The sequence below is a fragment of the Stegodyphus dumicola genome, chromosome 6 (assembly GCF_044657685.1).
Source record: "Stegodyphus dumicola isolate Sdum_Otavi_A_Nest chromosome 6, ASM4465768v1".
Classification (NCBI taxonomy): domain Eukaryota; kingdom Metazoa; phylum Arthropoda; class Arachnida; order Araneae; family Eresidae; genus Stegodyphus; species Stegodyphus dumicola.
Window position 1 is genome coordinate 194,321,607 of NC_140773.1, and position 27,981 is coordinate 194,349,587.

The window sequence follows — 27,981 nt, forward strand, 5'->3', positions numbered from 1 at the left end:
ATTTACACTGTTATACTATTACTTCCCTTGTAGCTATACAAGGTGATGAGGCGATGAGATAGCTCACTGCCCTGGGAAAGTAAACAACCTACGAGATATCTCGTAGTAGACGTGTTAACCATTGTGCAATATATGGATGTGCTTAGGTCATCAAGGAAAGGGGTGAGACCAAAAATGTTCCCATTGGCAATTTTATCATGTAATGCATGGTGCAATTAAACTGAAACCAAGAGACATGAGGAATGAAAAAAAAAAAAAAAAAAAAAAAAAAACTGGCATGAACGTATATGGGAGCATCAATATCTTTTAAGTGCTCTTAGGGCTTCTAAAAAGTCAGTCTCCCTTCAGATGAAAAGGGTGCATAGGACAAAAAAGGTTGAGATCTACTGCTCTAGAAGAAAGTTTCTTTTTCTTCTGTTACAACCTCTGGTTTTGCAAACAGGTTTTGAATGTTAGCCCCATATCGAAACCCAATCTGGAACAATATTATATTCCCTTTTATTATTTCACTAATGCTTGTCCAGCTTGGATGATCTTGCAAGTAGCTAAGCTATGGTGACAGAGCCTAATCAATAACTGATATATGCAAGCCTACTCGCTAAGACAAGGTTCAACATTGATCAAATTGGCTGATGACAGCTCATTAAATTAATTAAACATAAAAAATAATATATACTAGTGGTTATGATTCTTACAAATTTGGAGGAGGCATTATTTTCATATGGGGCTGCTTGCTTAATATAATGGCTACAACCATGAAGAATATCCTTTACAATTACGCCTGTTAACTTTATGACAATTATTATTATGGCAATAAGATCTGCTACTAAAAATTTGGCAAAAACAAAACCTCTTCAGCTTCAAATTAATCAATGCATTGTGTTTTGATAAGTCCACTTAGAACTCTATTTTCAATTTTACACCCACATGGTAAGTTTAGGTACGCAAATAAAAGAAATTCAATCTATAGCATGAACTGGCATGGCATTAGAGCAAATTTCTGATAGTATTTTGCAAACATTTGTTGAAAGCATACCTTGGACGCTTAATATTTGCATTACAGACTGAGCTTAGTTTCTAAAATAAGAAAGGCCATCAGAAAAAAACTAAAATTAAATATAAAGAAATAAAAAAATGACAAATATACAAAATAATAAAATATCTTTTCTCATCTTATTTGAAGTTTGGACGAAAATTATAATTTCACTCAAAAACCAAGAAGTTTAAAAATTACAATTTCACTCAAAAACCCAGAAGTTTAAAAATTACAATTTCACTCAAAAACTAAGAAGTACTGGAGAAAGAGTCTCGTGGATTTTGGATGAATTTAGGGTAGGTTAAGCTTGATTTTGGTAAAGCACTTGAGTCCTATTTGCCTAAGGGAAGTTATGCATTCATGGAGGATGTTCTAAAGGAAACTGGCTTACAAATTACACATGAGGAAAAACAAGAAAATGCCATGCAGTTAGCCTGGGTTGAACTATTAATGTTCAGCGAATTCAGCACTCAGCCGTTGGCGTATCCTGGTTGGATTTGAACCTTAAATATATAGTACTGAGCAACAAAATTTAGGGATAGCAAGATTTTTAGAATTTAGAACACACACTGGACAGCAGAATTTAGGACCTGCAAAAATTGCACTGGGTAGCAAAATGTCTAGATTCGCTGCTGTCTCCAACACACCACTGGAAAAGCAAAAGCAGTTACATACATTTATCTTAGTATTTCATTATGTTAGGCCTGTTGTCATTTGATATGAAATAAAGAACATTTTAAGAAACAAAGATTCCCAGTCATCCTGCGGTAAATCAAGGATAACTAAAATGATCTAATGGAAATGGAAGGTTTTATTTTTTTAAGCATCTCAATTCCTCTCTGCCCCTCCCAGGGTTCGCCAAGAAACAAGTGTGTATCATTCAGAAGTCAGTATCAACTTCTAAGTTTTACTTGTAAAGCAACAATGCTAGACGGTCAAAATTTTTTTTATGCTAAAACTGAGATTCCATAAAAAAAAAAAAAAAAGCTCATCTTATTTAGGTCCTGGTGCACACTAGCTAGAATTGCGATTTATTCTCAAAAAATGAAAAGTACCGGGACTGTGCTCCAGCACAGTTTAAGCATGACTGCAGTTACAAAACTGGTACCATATCAATGCATGTAAATAAATATCTTTTGTTTCTCTGATGGGATTGGTAACTTTTATCTATATATTTTTTCTCTTTGAAATGAAATGACTTATAACTTAAATCTCTCAGAATGCACATATTTTATAAAATAGATCCCAAACCCCAGAACCACCATTTTTGTCTAATTTTAAATTAAAATATTATTTTCATCTTACATATAATAAAATCAAAAGTACTTTGACAAATACATAGGTACTTATGCAGCTCTCGTGAAAAAAAATGATGCAACTCTTGTGGAAAAAAATGATAGTGTCAGTGCAAGTTATGCTAATTTTACTTGCATTATTCTTAGCATTACAGGAAATATATCATTAAACACCAAAGAGCATTAAATCCACTATTAATTTTCTCAAATTCATATGAATAAATATAAACCTAATTGTATGGAAGGGGAAATAAAAACTATCCACTGAACTTAGTGTGCTGAATCACATAAATGAAAGTTCAATTATATATAAGAAATAATTTATGCATATTTGAAAGGCTACAGATACCACTATCAGATGAATTTAATACAGCAGATACATTCAAGTATATGAATCCTACAAACAAATAAACAAACAACAACAAAAAACTACAGCATTAAGCAAATAACACAAAAACAGTGAACAATACTATACCGAGGGCCATATGCACATTTAAATACTTAATTTTTTAATATAATTCCTTAAAAAAGTAAATAGAGATTTAGAGTTTTTAATTTGAAGAAACTCTCATGTAAAATGCACAGTTACATAAATATCACACCTTTTTGTTTCTAATCGCTAAAAATTTTCTCAGAATATGAACAATTTCACTTAAAATGCAATGTACAAAACTAAATTAATATTCTTCTTTTAAAAGCATTAATTGGAATAACACAACAGTTAATTTATAAAATAGTATAATTTTATATTATATTATATAAAAAAAAATACAGAATCATTTTTTAAAAGTAATTAGAAAAGAAAATCAAATTTAAATGAAATATTACCTTTGCTCTAACATTTTCAAATGAAGCTGGATTAACTAATGAAAAGCAAATAAGAAACACATCCTAAAAGGAGAAATAATGTAAAGCAAGGTTTAACTAATAAACATTTTACATACAAAAGTACATAACTTGCATTTAAAAATCAATTATCTTAATCAAGATACATTGTCATCAAACATCTATAAAACTACCACTTTCTTTGCATGGGCAAGCTGATCTCATACATCTAGCTTAGAATAGTCTAATTTTCTAAGAATAAATCTCAGTGATCTAAGTGTTTTTTAGTATTCTAAATCAACAGTTTCATCTAAGAAATATGCTTACATGACTCTCACAATTTGCTTCTAAATTAGACCAAAATAATTTCAAACAAGACTATTTCTGCAAAAGTTTAAACTTCCAGGAAATTAATAATATGTTCTCACAGGTCAAATTAAATGCTATGATTAAAGTTTTGCATCTCAAAAGTCTTACTTAAGTTTACCGCTCAGGGGAAGTTATTGGCTGATAAAAAATTAATTGGAAAAGCGTTTATTACTGAAATGTATTTTATATACTTGATTGTTTGATAAAAGTTAATTGTAAAACTTGCCGAGAGTTTGGTACCTTGTTGTGGTCCGAGGGCTCCACCTGCTTTAAATCCAAACTTCTTATTTTCCACTCGAGTAATCCGGTTGAATTGAATAACAATGGACCAAAATATTCAGACAGAGACTGTTGTGCAGAATGAATTAACAGAAGAAGCTTGTACAATCATAAGCAAACTAGAGATTTGCTTGAAAGATGAAAGTAAAGTCACAATAACAAAAAAAGTATTTAATACACAAGAAGTGTTATTTAATTATCTGATTTTTCAAGCATTAGAAAATTGAAAATCTAAAGGGAAAATTAGATGTTATGGATGAAACCACAAAATGAGAAAACTTTTGCTGAAATTGTTAAAGAGAAAAAAACAAATGATAAGAAATTACCTCTGCAAAAGGACAAAATCAAGAAAAGAGAAAAACACATTGTTTTATTATAATCTAATAAAAAGGCAGTATTTTCAGAAACAAAAACAAAAGTGTTTGAAGCTATATACCCAGTCAATTGAATATTGGTATAAAAAAATGTTAGGACAGTGAATAATGGAGGCTTGACTGTACAGTGTTTGAAAAAAGATGATATTGTTATATTGGAAGAAGAAATAAAAATAAACTCTCTATTGAGAGATGAAATTCAAGTAAAAGCTCTTAAAAAGAAACAGCCTAAAATTATATTGCATAATATAGATGCAGAATTGAATAAAGGTGAAAGCAATTAAGAAACAAAACCAAATATTCGAAAATGGAAGAACTGAACTTTTGTTTCCAATTAAAGCTAACTATAAAGTTCACTGGGTCACAAATATTCAACCAGATAAATTTGGTCCAATAATGAATGACAGTAAAATTAATTTGAAATGGTATAGAATTTCAATAAAAGAGTATTTAAGTGTCATAACACATTTTAAATGTCAAGAGTTTGGTCACTTTCAAAATAAATGTATAAAGAATCTGATATGTGCAAAATGTTAAAAAAAAAAAAAAAAAAAAAAAAAGGCCGCAATTATTGGGAATGCATTAATTGCATACAAGAGAATAATAAATATAAATTGGCTTTAGAAACTAAGCATTAGAGCTTAAATAAAAACTGTTCCTATTTTTAAAAGACAAGTGGATCTTTTAATAAGAAGAATAGATTATGAGTAATAACCCATAAAAGAAGATGATGATTTAAAAAGAAATGATAAACAATCTTGGACTTTGAACTCTTATTGACTTTATTGTTATATATTTGCTTTAATATTTGTCAAAATATGATAAATATAATTTTTGAATAAGTAATTCATTTCTGTTATATAGTCTCTGTTTTTTATAAAATTTATTTGAGACTGTATTTTATATTGTACAAATAATCTTATTTATGACAAAAACATTTATTGTTAAGTTACAACTTATGTTAGAATACGAGTAAAAGTTTCATTCGATGTTATCCTAAGTAAGGGTCAAGCTATTTAATTAATTAAAAGATTATATAAAATATAATCTTTTAATATAAGTTTTTGTTGTAAAAATTGTTTTATTAATAAAGAAATTTGTTGGTGGCTTTAATGGATCTTTTAGTCAACAAAGATGAATACGGTATGGTGTTTTGATTTTAATCAATAAATTAATATCAGTAATCCCTGCATATGTTGCAAGGTTGCAGGAAGAAAAACCAGTTTTACTCAAGTTTACCCCTGGGTACAGTTAATAGTCCAGTTAATGAAGCTTAGAACAGCAGACTAAATAACCTCCACACATGTATAATATGCCAAGGATGTAAGGCTTACATCCTTGGCATTTAACCACTGGTGGCCAGAGCTCCTAGCAAAATTGACCCTTTGAGCACCATGACCGGCTTTATCCAGTCATGAGATTTTTTGTTACTTATTATATATATTAGCTTATAATTTAAGATATTTTGCTTTCTCACTTCTATTAATAATATAAATGCCATCTTAATGAATGTAAGTTTATGAAGATAAGAGAATAAAATAGGTAAATATACATATTCAGCTAATAAAGGCTCTTTAAATACAGGTTTTCATGACAGATTCAGAGCTCATACAGGAGAGACCGGCAATGAAAGGGAAGATATGGATGCGAAAAGGGCCACTCATACAAGTCAACTTGGAGGTTCCCGTCTCCGAACTCTTGATCAAACATCAGGTCCTACAGGAATCTAGCTATCTGGCAAGATAGATGAAAAGATGATACAGCGGGATGTTCTACGGTTGTATTTTTTCCTAAGTTTCAACATCTAAATTGTTCAGGAACCACATCTTAGTTCAAGTACTTAACATCATGGGAAATTCCTTCAGTATATGAAAACATTTCACAGAAAAGATATCAGGTGCTCTGTGGGACAAGTGGGGAGTTAACAAGTCATTATGTAATTTCCTGTCCATACACAGTCCAAGACAGAAAAGTCCAACTTCCGTCTCACTTTCACAATTAGTGACGATGGCCTCTAACAAGGTCTCCTCAAGATTATGAGAGCGATAATGTCAAAACTAGCTTCCAATGAATCAGACATTATAGTTAATATGTAATTCTATTCATCCTTCAAGATTGTCTATGCAGTCGTGTTCAGCAAAGCAGGACCCCTGTAAATGTCTATAAATGCCTATTCCTGCCTCCTGTTTATATATCTTCATTTTACTCTCATATTTAATTTTTGTTATTTTCTTGTGTCATTTCTTTATCTCTGTATTTGATGTTTAATACAGTAAGGGGTCAGTTGGAAGACCAGTTAAAGCAATATATTAAAATATACTAAAAATCTGTCAATAAATGGAATACATTACTGAAAAAATATATTTTACAAATAGATTGACAGAAAAAATTTTTAAAGTTACATTTTAATATTAAAAAAAATTACTTAAGTAGAAAAGCATTATAATTTCCCCCTTCGTTGTGAATGCACAAGCAGAGGAATACTAGAAATTAAACATGCATACATATAAATACAAATGGATTAAAATACCGTTTGAGGATAAGACAATGGTCGTAATCTGTCATAATCTTCTTGCCCAGCTGTATCCCATAGACCAAGATTTATTGGTTTTCCATCTACCATAACATTTGCTGAGTAATTATCAAATCTGGAAATTTATTCAAAATTTCAACAAAAATGTATAAACTGTATTACATTAAGAAAAAATATATATAATCTCAATTCTTAATTGCTAAATACATGATTACAGATTACTACAGCAATAAAAATATCGTGAACATGAATAAAATGGAAAATTTTTCTACATTACTCATTACAAATTTATTAAAACTGCACTGCAATTTTTCAGCTTACAATTAATAGAATATTTCCTCAATATCATCACATAAATATTATTTATATGAACTTATTTTGTGATTGACTTATTTGTGAACTTATTTTGTGATTTATGACAACTTATTTTGTGATTTTCATACCCATCAACTGTGAAAATGCCATCAAGGTGCGATTTAAGGCAAGTTATGGATAAGACAATATCACAAAACACATATAACTGCACTTTTGTTGATGTAACCATGATATATTAATTACTTTTGTTTTTAAGAATAATGATTTAAATAAATTGTAACAGCTGTATATTTTGAAACAAATGAGTTCGAGGGCTGTAGAATCACATCTGTGACTGCACTCCCATTCATTCACGTCTGTTGAATAGGGAAAAGAACAGTTGGATATGGCTGATAAAAAGTAATAGATTTGAACAATCACTTGCTAGAAGTTTGCATTCGTGGCGTTCTAAACAGAAAGTATGGGAAAATCGAAAGGTCTCACAAAATAGTAGAAATTGATGAAAGTTTTTTTACAGAGAGCAAAACCAGAAGGGTGGGATATTTCCAAGTGGCTATTTGGTGGATCATGCAGAGACAAAGTTTTATTGTAGGAGTTGTAAATAGAAGTACGACTCAGAATTCTAATGAAACAATTGGCACAACTTTGGTGGGACTGCTGACAACATTCATCATTCAATCATAGTCAAATCTCATGGCTGATAGGAAATACAAAACATGTTTTAAAATTGCACAATTATTGATTAGAATAAGTTTAAGTATTTCATTAAAATGTAAAAGCTAAAATGGGCTTTAATAACTAATGGCCATATTACAGTTCGGTTTTTAATTAATATAAATTTCAAAAGTCACAACAAACACATCTCCAACAGATTTATTTTATGCCCAAACATGATATTATTCTTTTACACAAATACTACACTAAAAGGAAAAAAAAAAAAAAAAAAGCAAAATCTTGGCAATTCTATAATAATCTACAGAAAAATAAATTTCAACACTTCAAATAAAAGATTACATATATATATATATATATATATATATATATTACATATAATAGAAAAGGTTATACATCAAAACTTAAATGCTTACACTGTCGGTATATACTCCCCAGGAAAAGCATTTGTGGTATAACTAATCAGTAGACAAGTTTTACCAACGGCCCTAAAAATAGAGTCAAAATATGTTTAACAGAGCAATACTACTACTAATAAATAAATGAACAAAAGAAAAAACTTCCCACATTATACAAAAATATTTAAAATATATATAAATCAGATTTGATTTCAGAATCAGATAGTTCAGATTTTACATCGAAAATTGGTAAGTTATTTCAGAAAAAGTCAGATTTTGTGTCAAAATACCTATGTTAGAACAGTGCTATATATAGATCTAATATATATCCTAAGTCACGCTTTCGAGACATGAAAAATGCAATATGAATTTCGTTAATCGGCCCAGTAGAACGGGAGATATAGAACTGTCCCCCCCCCTTTTTTGCACAGTATACCAATAAGCCACTAAAGCACCAGATGTGACAAGTTGCTTTTTATTATTTTAAGTCTCTCTAGACTCAAAGAATAAGTTTCAGATTATTTTGCTCATTTTTGTGCTGTTTCTTATAATCATGGTAAGGATAAATGAAAGGCAATAAATCACTTTAATATGCAGAGATAATTTTAAGGCTGAGAAGTTAGTTACAAATAATTAAATTAGGTAGTTAGATACTTTTAGTTATAAATTTACATGGCCACTATAAAATTTCATGCATTTTTAAAAATGTTTGTTAAAAAAGAACAATTAAAATAACAATCTAATAACATTCCACAGTTTAAAATACAGTAATTTATGACATTAACATAAGATTCTTAAACAATATTAGGATAATTACACATTAAAATCCACAAAATATTGGTGTTTTATAACAACACACAACAAAATATTTATGCATCTTTTTAATTTGAAGCCTTCCCAGACATTTTGGCTAATTTATATCAATTTCTTTCTCTTTAAGCATTTTTTCTAACAATCAGAAATTCTTCTCAATATACAAACCAATGTTCTTACTAGTTTCCATATGCTTTATCTCCTAACTTCTCAACCTCTCCACAATGTACCTATGAGGGTTTACTTGATCTGGTAAAAGTTAAATAGTCCAAAACCCCAGACAGATGTGAAAAAAATTATTGCTATGTCTGAAAGTAACTACGAAGTCAGATAAAGGTTTAAATAAATCTTTATTTAAAAACACCTTAGAACATAAAGGGCATGTTCTTATGCTAAGAAAACCAGTTACAGTTTGTAGTGATGTAATTAAACAAGAAAAGTCAAATTCAAACTAAAAATGTAGAATAGTGGTAAAAGTCTATATAACTTAATTTTAATTTAAGCTCATTCAGTAACTATATCATGATAACAAATTCAAATGTCGGCAGCACGATATTGCAAAGACGAATAATTAAAAATTATCAGAGTTGGCAGGAACTAATGCAATGAGTAAGCAGAGGTCAGAAACACATCCTGTTTTACACTCCAAAAACTACGTCCAAAAACTACGTTAATTACAGTTTAAAAACTGTAATTGTAATTTTTTCAATCAATTTTCCTTTCACTTTACAAATCTTCCGAAATAATATAATTGTAACAAAATTTATATAATTCTGCTTTTAAAAAACTTTAGTTCATTAAGGAAAAGTGCATTATCATTTATAGTTAAATTTTTGAATCAAAGGAGAGGTTAACATACAAAGAAAATTTCCAAGAAAATTCTCTACTTAATTAAAGTGTTATGGCAAAATACAAGCATAAAAGTAAATAAACATTACTGGAATTTTATGGTTTGAAATGGAGTTTTAATTGCTTATTTCAGAAATATTCTATTCTTCTAAATATGCAACTGCGATAGTATTATTTCAATGAAAATACTTTAAAAAGTAAAAACATTGTAGGATAATTCAGGTAACATCATTAATACTTTGGAAAACATAAAATTCACAAATGATTTATGTTTTACAAAATAATACATTCACAAATGACTTTTTTAGCATTAAAACAAATGAATAACATGAAAATATCTTTCTTAGCTTCATTGCTTTAAGTAACAATTAACTCAAAAACAGTTTACACGCTGAAAAAAATTTAAATTAATATCATAGGCATCAAATGTATTAAATTTATGAGAAGTTATAGTTCCAAAAACAATTTATGATTTTCTTTTCAACTACATTAGCAAAAATTAAACTTTCATCTGCCCATTAGTTTCTTTGAAATTAAAAAAATAATGATCAATTTGAAATTTCAAAATACAGTCATGATTTCAGGATTCTCTGGGTGAGCTGAAAAAGGTCTGTCAAAGGATCATAGTGCTCAAAAATCATCAAAACGTGATCAAACAAAATATTAGTACATTTAAAAACTTTACATTAAAAAGCAATCAAAATTATCGTTTGTTATATATTTTTATTTAAACAAACAAACTGTGAAATATTTAATAGTCTGTTAACTAAAAATTTCATACTTAGGAATTTCTTTTTTAGTTCCAGTTAATGTATGAAAGAATAAGAGTAATCAGTTTGTGAAATCTGAAAAATGATAGGATGAAAAGAGAAACAAAGGTATGATAAAAAAAAAAAAAAAAAAAAAAAAAAAAAAAAAAAAAGCTTTTCAACATGGCAGCACAGTTTTTTGAAGCAAAATTAAATAATTATGATTAATAGTTATGAACACAATATTATATCTTTACTTTGGAAACTTTGTGTAAAGGAAAGGGAAAATTGTTAATGTTGGGCTTTTTAATACAATCACTGCAATTCATTAGTAATAATAATTGTAACAACAGTAACGATAATCCCCCCCCCCAAAAAAAACATTACATTCATATATCAAATATGCAGAACAGCCAGATACTGGATAAAAATCAAATACATAATTTAAAAAAAAGAAAAGACAGATAAAACCTTAACTTCCATGCTTGCCAATTTTTAATATGGCACAAAAACCATTTCAGTTTGATTCTTTTTACCTATGTAAGGCATTTTTGTATCACATTTTACTTTTTTTTTTTTTTTTTTTTGTGGATACAAGGTAGTCCCAGAAAAATGAGCTGGTAAATGGCTTAATTAATTACACTTAAATTAACTTGGCTCATAAACTTTAGGGAAAATGTAATTATATTTATTTCTCAAAAAAAGAATAGAAGAAAGAAAATTATATTAGGTAAAAGCTTTTTCTTACTTCCTTCTATAAAGTAAAGGAAGTATTGTAATGATAAAAAATTTCAGGTATCATATTTCACTAAAAATATTCATTTTGACGGCTCAGCAATCCATTTTAATTATTTTTTTTAACGGCATCTATATGTACCAATGTTTGTATGTATGTATCTCGCCTAACTCAAGAACGATTAGTCATAGAACACTGCCCTGTATATGGGACTGCTATAATATCTAGTTGTGAACCTCGCATTTTACTTCCTTGTACAAAGTAAAAGGAAGTATTATAATCTCGAAAAATTTCGGGTATCATATTTCAACAAAAATATCCATTTTGACTGCTATCGAATGCAATTTAATGATCTTTTTGCGTGACACCTGTACGTAAGAACAGAATAAAGGACTCCTTTCCCTCCAAACAAATTATAAAACTATTTTAAAATTAATTCTGAAGAGATTTTTTCGTGGCGTCTGTACATACGTACGTACGTATCTCGCATAACTAAAAAACGAGTAGCCTCAGAACGCTGAAATTTTGTATATAGGACTGCTATAACTTGTAGATGTGCACCTCCCATTTTGGTTGCAATCAGTGGCGCCAAAAGTACATAAATATATGCATATATATAACTACTATATATAATATATGCATATATATATATGTTACTCAGCTCAGTGAGTCCAGTTTCTTTATTCTTATATGTTTGTAAATTATACATTTTTTGCTTTAAAAATGATTGAATTATGCTGTTCTTATCTTCCGGTTAAGGTTTTTATGCCTTTACTTAACCTGCATGCAATAATTATGAAATTATCAACAATTTAAAAGGTTTTAAGTGCAGCTAATTTTTGTTTAGCATGGCAGCCATATTCATTTACATTTAAAACTTATCAGAATAGTGGATTTGTTGCCAATCTAGAGAAACTAAGCTTCACAATAACAAAGTAATGTCTTCTTTTATTATTGCAAATTAATTTATGCTTAATTCATTCTGGAATTATCATTTATGTTATTAGCTTGTTTTGCATAGAAACCATAATTCTAAATGTAAAAATAGTTTTTTAAAATTGTTTATGTATACTTAGTGTTTTATATCTTTCTACATCTTTCAACTTTTAATGAAAGTATTTTGAATTTTTACATATTTTTGCTTTGCCACGAAGAGAGAACTGAATTAATTAGTAGCGAATGCACTTGAGTACGCATTAGGTAAGCAGCGCTGAGTCGTCTGTGAAAAATTGTTTCCTTTTTATTTGTTTAATTTCTTTTATACATCATTTTAGATTTATTATAGTATTTGAATAGAACATGTGGTAATTCTTCAGATGATATAATTTTTGTGCACTCTGAGTCATAAATGAACGAGATGTAATGCTGTTAAGTGAACCTTGCCGAAGTGTCACTATGGTAAATAAATATAGTGAACGTTAAAGAGCGCATTTATTCTATTGCTGTTTATGCGCTATTGATTAAGTAGATTTAATTCAAAATTTGTTAACTGTTAATTCAATATATTAAATGAAATGCAGGAAAATTGTGTATAATGTAATATTCCGTAAAAGGAATTCATGAGGTGTACACATCAGATTTTTTTTATTTCAATCTACTGCATCATGCATATGCATATGTTTATATAGCCTAGCAACAATACCCACCCTCTTGCTCAGTTCAATGAGCGTTTTTTTTTTTTTTTTTAAATCATTATATGTAGGTAAATTGTGGATTTTTTGCTATAAAAGTGATTGAATTATGTTGTTCTTATGTTTTGGTTAAAGTTTTTATGCTTTTAGTTAATCTGCATTCAAAGACTGTAAAATTATCAAGAATTTAAAAAAGGTGCTAGGTGAACAAATAGCCGCCACATTATGTGGCGGCTATTTGTTCACACTTGAAACTCTTTGTAGCATAGTGAACTATGTCCGCTGGTGCATCAATAATTTTGTCTTTTTGCCCGTTGGACGCTTGTTTCGCTGTTGAACTTCTCATTTTAATTGGGGGGGGGGGAATAATAATACATAAATACACTGTTTTTAGTTGCATTTGATGTTTTATGTTTTTCTGTATTCTACAATTTTTAATGATGGTGTTTTGAGTTTTTAATGTATTTTTGCCTTGCTGCGAAGTGAAAACTGAATTGACTGAATGAGAAATATATCTCTAATGCAATTTGATGAAGTGCAGCAAAAAATGTTTATAAATTGTACAAGGAAGTCATGTAGTGTCCACATTAGAATTAAAAAAAAAAAAAAAAAAAATATCCTAAAATCTGAAATCTCATATTAGATAGATCATGTGATGCCAAATGTCAAGACAGTTACGTTATTTTTACCGTCAGAAATAAGAAATAGAACTACATTTGATATGATTCAATATCATGAGATGGTAATAAACAGGTTTACAGTGTTCTTTAAAAATTAATTTTTTTTTATTTCATTCATCAGAATAACGGTCTGCTTCATTCAGCGATAGAATCATTTCAGATCTTTCATTCCTGCTTGTTTTAAAAATAAAAGTGTAAGGAAGTATATATGAGGGAATATTGAAGAAGAAATCAAGCTATTACAAAATAATTCTGTAAATAAAATTTATTGAAGACTTTGAAAGACAGCAAAGAATTAAATTAGAAGTTGGATTTTGCTGCACATACCTGCGGAAATATAAAGAAATGGATTTAAAATGAGCTGAATTTTTCAGCAGTTAATTAAAAAATAAACACATAACAAAACTAATTTACATAGTGTTAAATCATTTATGATACAAAAAAATCGTATATTGTACTTTTATACATATTTTTGCATATATATGCACTTATTATTATTATACATAATAATATTTATTTATATTCATTTTAGTTAAATACAGCAAGAAGTTACTGTTAATCACATGATACTAAAAATAAAATACTTGCTTCGTACAAGGAAGTAAAAACGGGGTTGCTTGCAATGGCGATTTAAAAATAATAAATGCTATGCTTACAGTATCATTTATTTCTCTTACTCCCGAAATTCTGTTTACGTTTCATTATAATTTTTGTATCGGCACTTCATGATTCTAAGTCGCCTAAACATATAAAACATTGCCAGTTAATAAAGAAAGATAGGCGGGGAGGATTTCGTACTTCACTAAAGCGGTTAATTTAAAGATTTTTTTTTAATAGATGGATTTTTTAAATAGATAATTGAATGATGGTGGGAAAAGAGGAATCACTGAGTCTTTCCTTCTAATCCCAACGAAGGGAACGTGATGTCATCTTTTTTCCAAGGTCTTTCAATATTCCCAATGGCGTAATATCACATTCAATTGATTTATATTTATATTAGATTTATAACTCCGAATTCATCGTCGCAAAATCATGCAGCTGCTGACAATGAAGATAACTCCTTATTTAAAAGCCCAGAATCGTTCGCAACCGCACAATTGCTTACAAATCAAAGAAATTTTGAGAAACCGCTAAATGTCGCTAGTTATTAGAATTTCAAATGGCCATTCGGAAAAATGCTTTTTCAACTGCTCGATGGGCAAGCCAGAAATTCTGTGATAATTAAAGTAAGGATATGTAAAAAACAAATCTACACCAAATTTTGAAAAACTTTCTCCGAAATTCCGTATGTGTGAAAAATTTTTAAGAAATCCACTCAGCAGAAGGGAGTCAAAAATTAATTTGAAGACATCATTCGAACAAAGATCAAGAATCCCCGCTAAATAAACCATATGATGAATGTCCTTCTTTGGAATTTTCCTTCGCATAGCTTACAGGTGACTAAGTGTTTGACAAAGCAACACATCAACTGAAGCAGATTCATCGCTTTTGTTTCACGAAATGCAAGGCAATCTCAAGCAGCAAAAGCAATTTCTTTTGTGCGTATATTTACAGAAAACTATTTATTCTCCATTCGTTTTTTTACTTTCATACCTAGATTTCTTTTCCGATACTCGGCAGGAGCGAGCACTGCACTGTCAAGAATTCCTAATAATGAAAAGAATTCCTAATAATGAAACAATACAGAGGCTATTTTAAGAGAAGACCGCTTTTTGTATGATTTCCTTCCGCAAAACTAATACACACGCACACACATACGACACTTATATAAACTTTACGCCACAAAAAGTTCTTGCGTATTTAGAACAATTCAGATCATTTGTATTTCAAAACAAAAATATTGCCGAATTCACCTTCTTTCATTCGTGTAACAAACAAAAATTAAAAATTTTTCTCCGTGTTATTTTTCATTTAAGATTTCTCTTGAACAAAAAAATTTTTAATTATACTTTTGAAACACAATTATGTGATCATTCTGATACTTTTTGATCACAGAAATAAAACTCAGAATTCTCAGCAGTAGTATATCAGGGGGGGCCCAAGAGCGATGCGTAGTGCAGGGAGAAAATTATACCACCTGCGCATGACGTCATGTGGGTGACAGTCGTTAGTTCTCGGCGTTTGTTTACATTCGTTGCATTTGATCTGGGATACATTTGATTTGTGTTGTTAATTTGCTTTTATACCTAGTCGGAAATGGCAAGTTGTGTTATAGCGTTGTGTCAGAATTATAGAAGGAAAACTAAAAGTCAAGGCATCACATACCATCGTTTTCCAAGTGATCGTAAGTTATGGACTATTCGCTGCAAAAGAGCAGATAATTTCAACATCGAAAATGCCAGAATATGTGCTATTCATTTTATCATAATTTTCCTTTTATGAAGTAGACTTATAGCGAGATATTTAATCTCAGTGTCGTGTTTACCAATAGTGACTACCTGAATGATTAGTTGATAAATTCGCTTATCCAAGTTAATTCACATGTTTTGGTTACTTTCTTTACATCCCAAAAGTAATTCTATGTATTGAAGCAATGTCTGGGTTAAGCATTGAGAACTAAGTAAACTGATACATGCTTCAGAAGAAAGAACAATTTCTCGACCACACTATGATGCAAACATCGATGAGCGAGCAACATATTTCCTTCAATGTTGTTTAACTGATGCATATGTCTGATGTAATTTAATTGATATAACTAAGTGAACTTACACATAGCTGACTCTGAAGGAAAACAAATCTGTGTATAATGCTAGAATACAAATAGCGAAAGAGTAAGTAGATACTCTTCAGTGTTATTTAACTGCTGCATATGTTTTAATTTTGATTCCATATAACTTGTTTTTAATTATAAGAGAAAGAAAAATAATTTAATATTGAACACATATTTTGAGTATAACAAAAGTATTTTAAGAAACAACCTGATAAAAATACATTAGTAATTAAAAATATTTAATTTGTGTACAGGCTGAATTGAAACTAAGATGTGGTGGTGTATTTAATTATGGCAAAGCACACTAGGGCTATCTGCGTAATAGGTGTGATGCCTTCTTGGAGGACTTTCTCAGGTAAACTGGCTCGTATACACATTACACGAGGAAAACCACGAAAACGCCCATGCAGCCAGCCCGTTCGCGGGATTCGGACCGAACTACCAGTGTTCAGCGACTTTACCGCTCAGCTGCTGGTGGGCTGAAACTAAGATGTATGGCAAGTTTATTATTATTATTATTATGCGTATATGTCTAAGAAAATGTATTTTAATTGTTCCATTTTTAATGTATGGAAGGAAGAATAGGATGCCGATATCGAAGATTATTTACTATAGCAAATAATCACGTCAGGATAAATGTTATATAGAAATCTTGGGAGTGTAAGGGGTTATAAGAGTACTTTTAGATTATACTGAAAAAATATGCACTTCTGCTAAAATCTGAAGTGAATCAGTATGAAGTGACTTTTCACTTTAAAAAGAATGTGATAAGTATACTATTTAAAAGTATAATGACGGATATTAAGAAAATTGTAGAATTTTATGGTATTTAAATATGAATTTGTTAAGTCAAATCTTTTTATATATATTTTTGCTTGAGATATGTAAATTAAACTGAAAATCACGATCATATCTTTCTCATGGAATGTCAAAGTTCATTTGCATTAAAAAAAGTGCATGAGCAATGAAAATAAATAGAACAATACTTTTTTATTATGTTTTTACCATGGTCTTAGCAGTTATGCCATCATGTGTTCTGTTCAACAAAATTTATTTAGTGCAAACAATACTACGAAAAAATATTGAAAAATACCTTGTTTTACAATATTTATTTCCCTTAGTTAACTTAAATATCGTTTTTCATTTTCTAAGGCTTCCCTTTACGAAAAGAATTTAATGTTTATAATTATTTTCAGCATTCGTACGAATTCTATGCATAAAATAAACATTTTCTTTAACAAAATACTTAATCGGAAAGTATATACCCGGTATTTCCGGTGTATCTACCACATATAAAATGATCATTTTGCTTTAGTTTACATTTTTTCCATTACCAAAATCATGTAGCAGACGCGTCGGCCGATGCGTCCTGTCTCCCGGGTGACGTCACTACCAGCAACCAATGGCACGCTTTTTCCGTTCCTGGCCTAACCTTAGTATATTAAAGAACCTTGCTCAGCAGTATCTCTGATTAGTCAAATACTTATGGATAAAACATGTTTTGATAGCCTTTAAAAATTAATAATAAAACGATTTTTTTTAAATTATAAAATCGGAAAGAAAATCCCTCTATACTCAATGATAGTTACTTCCCCATATATTACATACCAAACCACAAAACACATGGTATGATCTAAAAACATCTCAAGTGCTTGATATAGCGATATGTCACCATACATTTTGTTTACTTGAATTGCTTGCCGATAAAAATGCGTAAATAATAGATTAGTTCAAAATCGCACGACCCGGAAGTGTAATAAAAAGTTAACCTACAGTAGGAAGAGATTAATTCCGAAAGTAATACATCTTCTTACGGCTATGAAACAAACAATTACATTTAAAAATATTTGTTCAAAGTCTTATTAATGTGATCAAAAGTATCCAGAATTAATTTTATAAAACACAGTATTTGAATTTATTAATCAATATTCACTACATCTCCCTTCAAAATAACACTCCTTCAACGTAATACACCTGTGCCAATGGCCCCCCTCCAAAGTCTTCGAAACGTGCTTGTAAGTCATTTTCATGTAGCTCCCTCCCTCTTCAGGATTCATAGCGAATTATCTTTTATTGCTTCAACATACTCAAAATGGTGACCACAAAGAGCAGGTACTACAATCGCGGCAATTAGAAAAAGTCACTAAGCGAGACATCCGTTAAAATAGGGAACTTGTGGAGCTATATTTATTGAATTTTTGGCTCAAAATTTCCGAACACCATCAAGTACTGTCAGTGCATTATCGTAGTACAAAATCAAGTTAGACAATATCTTAAATACTTCAGGACGATCTTTTCAAATGTACGTACGATATGCGCATCTTGTTGTTACAAACAGAAAAATATTTTGCTTACATTTCATAATATTTTGCTTATATTATCATACTTATATTTCGTCATACTCTGAAAATTGGCATTTTCTAGAATGAACCTGATTTGCGTGTTGATCTACCATCGGTAAGACAACGTCTTGATATACTAATCTGCGAGCCACATGAAGCATCAACTTCACGCTGAGAAGCAATAATAATAAAAGTAATTAAAAAGTGCGCTAGGCGTGTCATCAATCACATAAATTAAGCACGAATAATTGTGATTTAACAATCGTTTAGCTTGGTTCGGATATTAAATATGAAAAGTCTTTGAACATTACAAAAGACTGAAAAATTGTACTGTAAATGGCGATTGAATGAATGATGAAAGTCAAGTCATTCTGATCTTGACTTTTTTGTACATTAGCATCATTAATAATTTGGTATGCCTTTTTTTAAACCTAAGATTTGATACATTCTTTAATTTGCTTGTTAGTACAACCCAGACGAATTAATAATAATAATAATAATAATAAAATCAGACAGATAAACTACACGTAAATTCTTTTATTTCAGGCCGAATAATCGATTACGGCAGAGCACTCAAGAAGAAATAGCATAGTTGATTTCTAACATAAATTGACTTGAAATCACGTTAAATATGGGAAAAATCACTAAAATCTCTTGCAATCAATCCGTTCATCGGAAGTAGAACTTCGTAGTCAACATTCCGTGGTCTTATCCACCGATAGGCACGAACACATATAGAAAAACGAAATGGCTGTATGTGTTCTACGATTTAATCGTAATAAAATACAAAAATTCCAATCTCATCACCTTTTTTAATGACAAATCATAGTACCATAACGTTGCAGATATCTGAAAATGATGCATAAATATCGTACTTCACCGTTGCCATTAAAACTGCTAAAGTAGACGATATAAATTTTCATACTGAAACAATGCCATCAATTACGATAACATATCCTCATCCGAATTGTTCTTGACACATGATGTTAGAGAATGCAGTTTTCTTTGTAGTATGAGGGTTATACGGAATTCGGTGGTTATTTGATGACTCTACGTACTGTTGTTTTTTCACAGAGTGAGAAACATTCATGCAAATTCTTCATTATTTAGTTTATTTAAATATAATATATGGCGGTAATATCTGGTGGCAACAGTTTGAAAAGTGAATCGACGCAAAATGACATTTTGAGACTAATAGCTCTTTGGGTCTAACGCCCTTTAGGCTTAAAAAAAAAAAAAAAAAAAAAAAAAAAAAAATGGAAATCTTTTAGATTTTACATTACGCCCAAGGGGTTTTTTTTTAGCGTTTTTAACATGATATTTAATAAATAAATTTACCTTTATTTATTAAATATTATGTTCTTCGCCCTTAAACCATAAAATTCAGTTCAACAGCAGTATCCCAAAATAGGCAGTCTGCTAGACTGCAAGGCAACGGAGCCCTTGTTCTCTGGCGTATAATAATAATAATAGTATCGCAAAATAATTTTAAAACGAGCATATCTTTAGAATTTCCGATGCACAGCCTCGCTGTGCGCTGGAGATAAAAATGTCCCCCCCCGTACAGTGTTGTCATTGCTCGCTTTGAAATCGTTGAGTCTGTCAATCAAAAATTCGTTAAAGTTTTGCAAAATATAAAATAGATAATAAAACAAATTACAAATTTGGGCTTCCAGATGGCCATATTCGGGTGGAAAGGTACGTTATTCAAAATTCGATGGCTCTAGGTACCGTCATTTTATCACAATGCGAGAAACATACATACATTTATGCAGATTCTTTATTATTTAATTTCTTTAAATATAATACAGGGCTGTAATATTTGGCGATAACAGTTTGAAAAGTGAACCGACATTATTCTTTTAAATGCAAAATGCTAAAACGAAATTAATAGACCTTCTGGGCTAAAAAAAAGTAGACATGATCGTGCTTTGGAAACTAACAAATGAAGAACGGAATGGGTCCACAGCAGTTCTTAGAAAGTGCTGTCACAACAGATAGAATACCAGATTCTAAACGTATGAATACTATATAATTCAGTTAGAAGCATTTTCCACGGTCCTAAGCTCCATATAGGAACTTAACGATAAACAGTAGAGATACAAGATCCAGGGCCGGATAAAGGGGGATTGGAGCGATTGGGACCAATCGGGCCCCGTGTTACCTACAAAATGAACAAAAAAATTCGAAATTTAAAGCAAATTGCTTTTGACGATAATGGATAAATTATGAATTTTTCAAATAATAAAAATATATCTATTTTAAGTTCGCATTGCTAGATGAGATTCATTAATGTGTTTATTATTATATAATATATACTTTACAATATAGAAAAGTGAAGGCGCATGGAAATTAGATTTTCAAACAATTTTAGAAGAATATACAGAACAAAAACTTAGAAATATGTAAATTCATGTATTCATATTCGGTGATGTAAATTTATATAATATTCAATAAATGTTTTTGTATTTTGAACATTTTTAGTTCAAAGGGATTTGAATCCCGAAGGACTATTAGTTTCGTTTTGGCATTTTGCGTCGGACGGATAAATGTCGGTTCACTTTTCAAACTGTTGCCACAAAATGTTAGAGTCCTGCATTATATTTGAAGAAATTAAATAATGAAAAATCTGCGTAAATGTATGTATATTTCTCGTATTGTGATAAAACAACGGTACATAGAGTCATCGAATTTTGAATAACGTAATCCTCCAACGAATATGAGCATGTGGAAGACCAAATTTGAAATTTGAAATTTGTTTTATGATCGATTTCCTATTTTTTAAAACTTTGACGAATTTTTGATTAACAAACTCAAGGATTTCAAAGCGAGCAATGGCAACGTTGTGCAGAAAAAACATTTTTATCTCCAGCGCGTGAGTCTCTGTATCGGAAATTCTAAAGACATGCTCGTTTTAAAACTATTTTGCGATATTGCTGTTGCACTGGATCTTATGGTTTAAGTGCGAGGAACATGATATTTAATAAAGAAAGGTAACACACAAAATGTTAAAAAACGCCCCTTTGGACGTAATTTAAAATCTGAAACATTTCAGTTTTTTTTTTTTTTTAATTTTATTTTTTAATTTATGTAGAAGTTTATGATCCATTACATTTGATATATTTATAATATATAAGAGGCTAAAGTGTGTGTCAGCGATAGTTTATTGTTGCCACTCGTAAAAATGAGCGCGAAAATTAACGTTTCCGCAGTTTTTAATTAATATCTCGGCCGATTAAAGTCGTACGAAGATGAGAACGGTATCGATGGATTCGGAGAATTTTTTGGAATCCAAGGATACGCGTTTCGAATTTCAATTCGGCGCCGTTCTGTAGATATTCGAGAAAAAAGAATTTTGCACATAGCCAAATCCCTGGAAAATGCAGGGAAAACCTTGGGGAAAATTAGTTTTTAATTAATATCCTGGCTACGGACATGCGGAATCCAACGGTGTGCTTCGCTAAGCCCGGGAGCCAGCTGTTTCAGAGGAGATGATGTTACTTCACTCCATTTATATATGCGGCTTAAGTGTCTGTTTGTCGCCGATATTTTACTGTTTGCTTGCGTTACTCTGCTAGCCAATGGGGTGAAATTGCCACGGCACGGGGTTGCCGTTTCAATTGAGACGTAGACAGTTTCCTGTAAAACTTGCTATGACCCTCCATACGTCTCAAGGCCAAAGGCTTAAGCGTATCGGCATTTTTTTTTACCTGAGCCTGCATTTGAACGCGGTCAACTTTATGTTGCCTGTTCAAGAGTTCGTGAAAGAACGGACGTAAAATTAGAAATAATGGATGGTCCTCTGCAAGGCGAGCTTAAAAATGATGGAAAGATCTACACAAGAAATGTGTACAAAGAGATCTTTCACATGTGCATTAACATTTCATTATTTAAATCACCTTTATTGACTGAGCTAGCGGTGGCTCTTAAGAAATGTACCGCCAGTGGTTTCCTTCATTGCACTCTACTTAGAGCGATTAAGCAAGTAGAAGGGGGAAAACCGGGGAGCACTAAGTAAAGGGGCGTCCTCGCCGCCTGCCCTGGGTAATTCAGTTTAAATTAGCAGACACCTTTGCACAAATCATTTTAATTACAATTTATAATATCTAGAACAGCGGTCATTTCGTATGACCGCCAGGCTTTCTAGTATTTATATATATATACTGAATTTGAATTTTATTTAAATATTTAATACATAGAGAAGGCCCCGAAAAAAAAAATCGGGCCCGCATCTATTCTATCCGTGCCTGACAAGATCGAGTCAGAAAGAACGTATAGAGGGTAAAAAATACTATTCTTCCTATTGGGGGGGGGAGGATATGGCAGATTGCTACTGCACAAGACATGAGAGACCATTAATTTACCTTCTAAGAGCATTCGCGAAGGAAAAATGTAAGATTGTTGTCTTTTAAGCTGACACTTATAAATGAAGAGACAAATAAGTAGTAAATGCACTTACTTCTTAGTAACTTACATCTAACATTTTTAAGACTACATCTGATTGATATAAACTAAAATAATTTATAATAATTCAAATGATAACGTTTCTAATTTAAAATTGAGCATAAAAAGCAGTCTTGATTTGGTGTAAATCTTGAATAAAACTGTCAGTTTCAAGGGTGTTCATACTTAAGTCTCTCATCTTTAGAAGAAAGAATTCCCCCCCCCTCCTTCAAAGAAGACAGAAGCGAAAACCATTTTATATGGAAATCAATGGGCGAAACAAAACGAAATGTCAGCGTTATCTTTGAAGAAAACAAAAATGAAACGCGAAAGTGTTAAGATCAGAATTTTGAAACCGTTATGGAACAATAGATTAGAATTGATGTCATTTATTACAGAAGATAACTTCTTGTACCCGCGAAAAGATTTAAGAAATTTATATTCAGCAATCTACATTAAACTGAAATTGCCCTTCAACCTAATTTTAAATTGGCATTTTCTTCTTCTAGTTAGGATGTTTCTAATGCCATCATATGTTACATAATTGAGAAATCTTTTTTTAAAATCATTCTTTGATCTAGAAATGATTTACCAATAACAATAATACATAGCATCGCGGGCTATTTTGCCGATAATCAACTGATATATCAACTGATACACATAGAATACGTTAAAAATGTCAAATAACCAATTAATTCACTTCACTTCTAAAAGCTTATTTTGTTCGAGGATGGCGTGCTCAATGTATTTACTGCTTGACCGTCTCTGAAGTTAAAAGAAAGAACTCCAGTTTATTTGAACATCTGATTGAATGTCGACATATGTATACGATCCCTATTTCTTTTTCTTTTCGTGGCATGTCATCTCGAGACCCTGAGTCATTCGAGATAAATTGAAGTTAATGTTTTCCTCCTATCCCCAAAGGCTCCTAATTTCCTATCCACAGCCAATTTCACTTCTCTACCCTTACACAAAGTCTGTAATGAAACGATTCACGCTCTCAAAACATCAGGTTTGCAACTGCGGTTAGTACTGGACAAATACGAAGTGATGAACAATGGTCATAATTACTGTTTACCTTTCAAAACGCTGATCACGTGCTTTCACGGGTTTTATTCGAAGTACGAAAACAAAAAGAAAATCCCATTTAATTGTCTCAGTGCAAAGCTTAAGGAAAGAAATCGTTCGAATGCAATTTACTTAACGTAGTTATGCTAAAAGTGGAGTAATTAATTCATTTTGTATATATTGTTAACAAAACTGAGCTCAGAGCTCTGGCTATACCGTTAACTTTAAATTAGTTTGTATAATTTAAGAAAGCACATATTAGATAGTATCTGCCAAAAGGGAAGAATATCTTTTTAAAAGATTTTTCTACAGAAAACTTGCTCATATTTACGCTTTGCATGGGGAAACCCTCAAAATACCAATTCATCTAATCCGTTCAAAAAGATTAGAACTCGAACAGAACTACCAGCATTCAGTGATTTTGACAATTAGGTAAAGTGACGACATTTTCATTGAGAAAAAGCGGGACAAATAGCATGAAATGAGAATTATAATTTAGTTATGAAAGCAGACCAATAATTCAAAAAATATATTTTATTATATACATTCATATATTTGTCTATAAATATACAAAAATATATTTATTATTAACTATTGGTAACTATAAAAATATTTGTAAAAAACAATAATTTGAATATTATGTTTTTTTAATTAATTTAATATTTTATTAAAAAAATTATGATTTTCTTTCACGGTTATATTTTTTATCCGAGCGAATACTTTGCAATGGATTCGGACCATTTAATAAAATGTCGTGAAACTTCTCACAAGAATTTTAGGCTTAATACACATTAGATTTTTAAATTTTAATGTTCAACTTCGTTTTTTCAATTGCCCATATTTTACTGATACTAGAAAAAACACGTTCTGTTGCTGCATTTGTTCCTGGAAGGGAGAGCGCGTGCTCTATAATTTTCAAAATATTTTCATAAGGAATATTATTCTGTTTAAAAAAAAAAGGAATAACTCCGTCCATTTTTTGTTTGTCTCCACATTTGCAGACAACCAACATTTAATTTTTTCATCAGCTATAACATATCGTTTTACCAACGACACCTCATCAAAAATGTCATTTTCGCAAATATTATTTTTAGGAAAATGGTTATTAATATATTAAAAAGATTTTTCCACATATTCCCATATAATCTCCTTTTTTAATGTCACCCAATAAAAGTTTTTAATATCATCGAATTAAACTGTCCGGTCTTGAAGATATTCCAAGCAGTTATAATAAAAATTTCTGACTTCTTTCAGAAAATCAGGTCGTTTAAATGGCACTTTGTTCTTCCAACCTAGTGATGTCCTTTCGAATAACTAAAGGAACGTAAACGTTATCAATTCTTTCTCGCAATTTTGTTTTTAAATTATTGATTTCATTTGACACTTCCGTTACTGAAATTTTGTCCGCTTCAATAATTTTCACAACATTGTGAAATAATCTAGCTTGGTTGTGGATGAACTGAGTTGGTAAAAGAGCTAGCCATCGTGTTTTGCTGTAACCAATAATTCTTCTATATTAGATTTCTGCGTTTTCACAAAAATCCTTCAAACTTTCAACACGCACAGTATATATATAAAATACGAATAAATTTTTGCAAAACGTTTTTCAACATCCACTGGAAGTAAGTCAGATGCTGTTTGAATAGTATTGCGCAGAATGTGCGCTGCACAACCTAATAGAATAATTTTTTTGTTCAAATGTTCGTTAAGTTTCGTAAAAACGTTAGTGATGCCTCTTCTAGCTTTTCCACCAATATTTTCGTTAGGAATATCCTCACAATGGGCAATAATTTTATTGTTTAAATTATTCTTTTTTAAAATACTTTATTTATTTATACTTAAATTTTACTTATTGAATCAAAAATTATTTAGGAAGTTTCACCCGGTAATGAAACAAAACCTAATATTTAGATTTTAATTCCTGTTTCTGGATAAAAAAGTCTCACAATTGTGGGAAATAATTTTAAATCTTTGTGGTTGGAAGCATCATAATATATGGATACAATTGTGCATTTAAATCTGTTTCTTTCTGCAATTGTGGAAGTGAATACGGTTAAAAAAACATTACAAATAATTACTTCGGTTTTTGTCCTTGCACGTGCAAATTTTTTGTCGTACAATGTTTTGATCATTTGCGACGTACAGTCAATTGATCTGAAACTTTGATTGTGGTTTAGGGTGTGGAAAGAAAATAGCCCTTCAGCTAATGCTAGCTGTTCCTCCTTTAACATATTCCTTGACGAGACGTAACGACAATAATCGAACGCCACCAAGTAAATCTAACTCGTTACATCGCCTAATTTAGTTTACTCTGCATGCATTTTATGTTTTTTTTTATTATTTTCACTATAATAATTAATAAGTAATAGGTAATATATTTTTAAAGTTCATTTAAAATAAGAAATGCAGATGTTTTCTAACAAGCGGGACATTTTTAACAATCGGCGGGACGCTGGACAGTCCTCCAAAAAGCGGGACTGTCCCGCCAAAATCGGGACGTGTGGTCACTTTACAATTAGGCCCCTGTGATCTACGTCAAATGTAGAAAATTCTTTATTTAAAATTTAATTATATACTCTACAGAAAAAAAGTTCTTGCAAAATATGATTGTTAAGTGTTAGAACCCAGCCTCAGTTGTTAAATTTCTTTTCATAGTTTGTCACTGTAAGAGTGGCAACCATGTGAGCTATGTTGTAGTTTGTTGTAGTTCTACGTATTTTGAAAATAAATATGACGCTTTGGAATTTTATATGTAAATTTATTTTATTTTAAGTTTATTAGGAGAAAGGAGAACGGTTAGTTCTTGCAAATCTGGAACAATTTTGGTGACGACGGAAGTGATCGTAAAACAAGTAAAGGTAATTTTATTGGTTTTATCGAATTTAATTGTATTTGACTTTATTGAATTTATTTTTATTAAAATGGAATCGTTAACTGAGAAACAAAAACCTGTCAGAGCGTCTTTTACGAGAACAATTAATGCAATTTTGCAGGAATTAGAAAAGAAAATTTCTGATGAAAAATCTGTAAAAACGAAACTTGTTACTTTAGAATGTTTATGTATTGAACTTAATGCATTTTTGATACTCAAATATTAAATTCGGAATTTTATTCAAATGATCAGTTTGAAAGTGAATGGGCAAAAGTTGAAGAATACAAAGAAAAATTAGATTTAATACGAGTAGAAACGGAATTATTCTTCAGTCGCCAAATGATACAATCTACTAGCAGTGTACCGCCGAATTCGAACAAACGGAAACTGAAATTACCTAAAATAGAGTTAAAACAATTCGGTGGCGAAATTAAAGATTGGTCACCATTTTGGGGACAATTTCGGCGAATACATGAAGATAAAGAAATTCAAAACGAGGATAAAATGCATTATCTCGTTCAAGCGACCGTACCCGGTACGAGATCACGTGATATTGTAAACAGCTTCCGTGCAACTGCCGAAATTTATGAAAACGTTATAGAAAGCTTAAAAAATAGGTTCGGCAGGGAAGAATTGTTGGTAGAATTCTATATTCGGGAATTATTAAATTTGATTATTAAAAATATCATTGATCAAAAGGGAAAATGCAGTATATCAGAATTGTATGACAAGTTAGAGTGGTCAATCAAAATCGTAAAAACAACCTTGTATTTAGCGTAGGTATAATGAAACACTGAATCGATTTCGAGGGCAGCTAAAGGTCCCTCCTCATCAAGCATTATCCCTGCAAGTTAGAGTGGTATTTACGTTTGTTGAGTCAATAGGAATGACGAGCGATAAATACGCTGCAATGCTGTTTCCGCTCGTGGAATCTTGCATTCCTGAGGAAATTTTACGAGTTGGATTAGAAATCATGCATCATAATTACAGCA

General features: G+C 30.7%; 1 protein-coding gene and 1 long non-coding RNA gene across 2 annotated transcripts in view; one reads left to right on the forward strand and one right to left on the reverse strand.

The window, feature by feature from the left end:
* The window catches only part of LOC118191065 (uncharacterized), an 82,809-nt gene extending 76,142 nt beyond the window's left edge, over window positions 1-6,667 (forward strand). Inside the window, exon 4 of the long non-coding RNA XR_004758517.2 lies at window positions 5,763-6,667. This is a non-coding gene — a long non-coding RNA (uncharacterized LOC118191065). The remainder of the gene's footprint in view (window positions 1-5,762) is intronic.
* Window positions 1-27,981, reverse strand: part of LOC118191064 (ras-related C3 botulinum toxin substrate 1) — a 74,833-nt gene that overhangs the window by 12,896 nt on the left and 33,956 nt on the right. The window contains exons 2-4 of the mRNA XM_035361859.2: window positions 8,115-8,186; window positions 6,709-6,826; window positions 3,160-3,222 (exon numbers count right to left, since the gene is read on the reverse strand). Of these exons, the coding sequence (XP_035217750.1) occupies window positions 3,160-3,222; window positions 6,709-6,826; window positions 8,115-8,186 (253 nt within the window). The remainder of the gene's footprint in view (window positions 1-3,159; window positions 3,223-6,708; window positions 6,827-8,114; window positions 8,187-27,981) is intronic.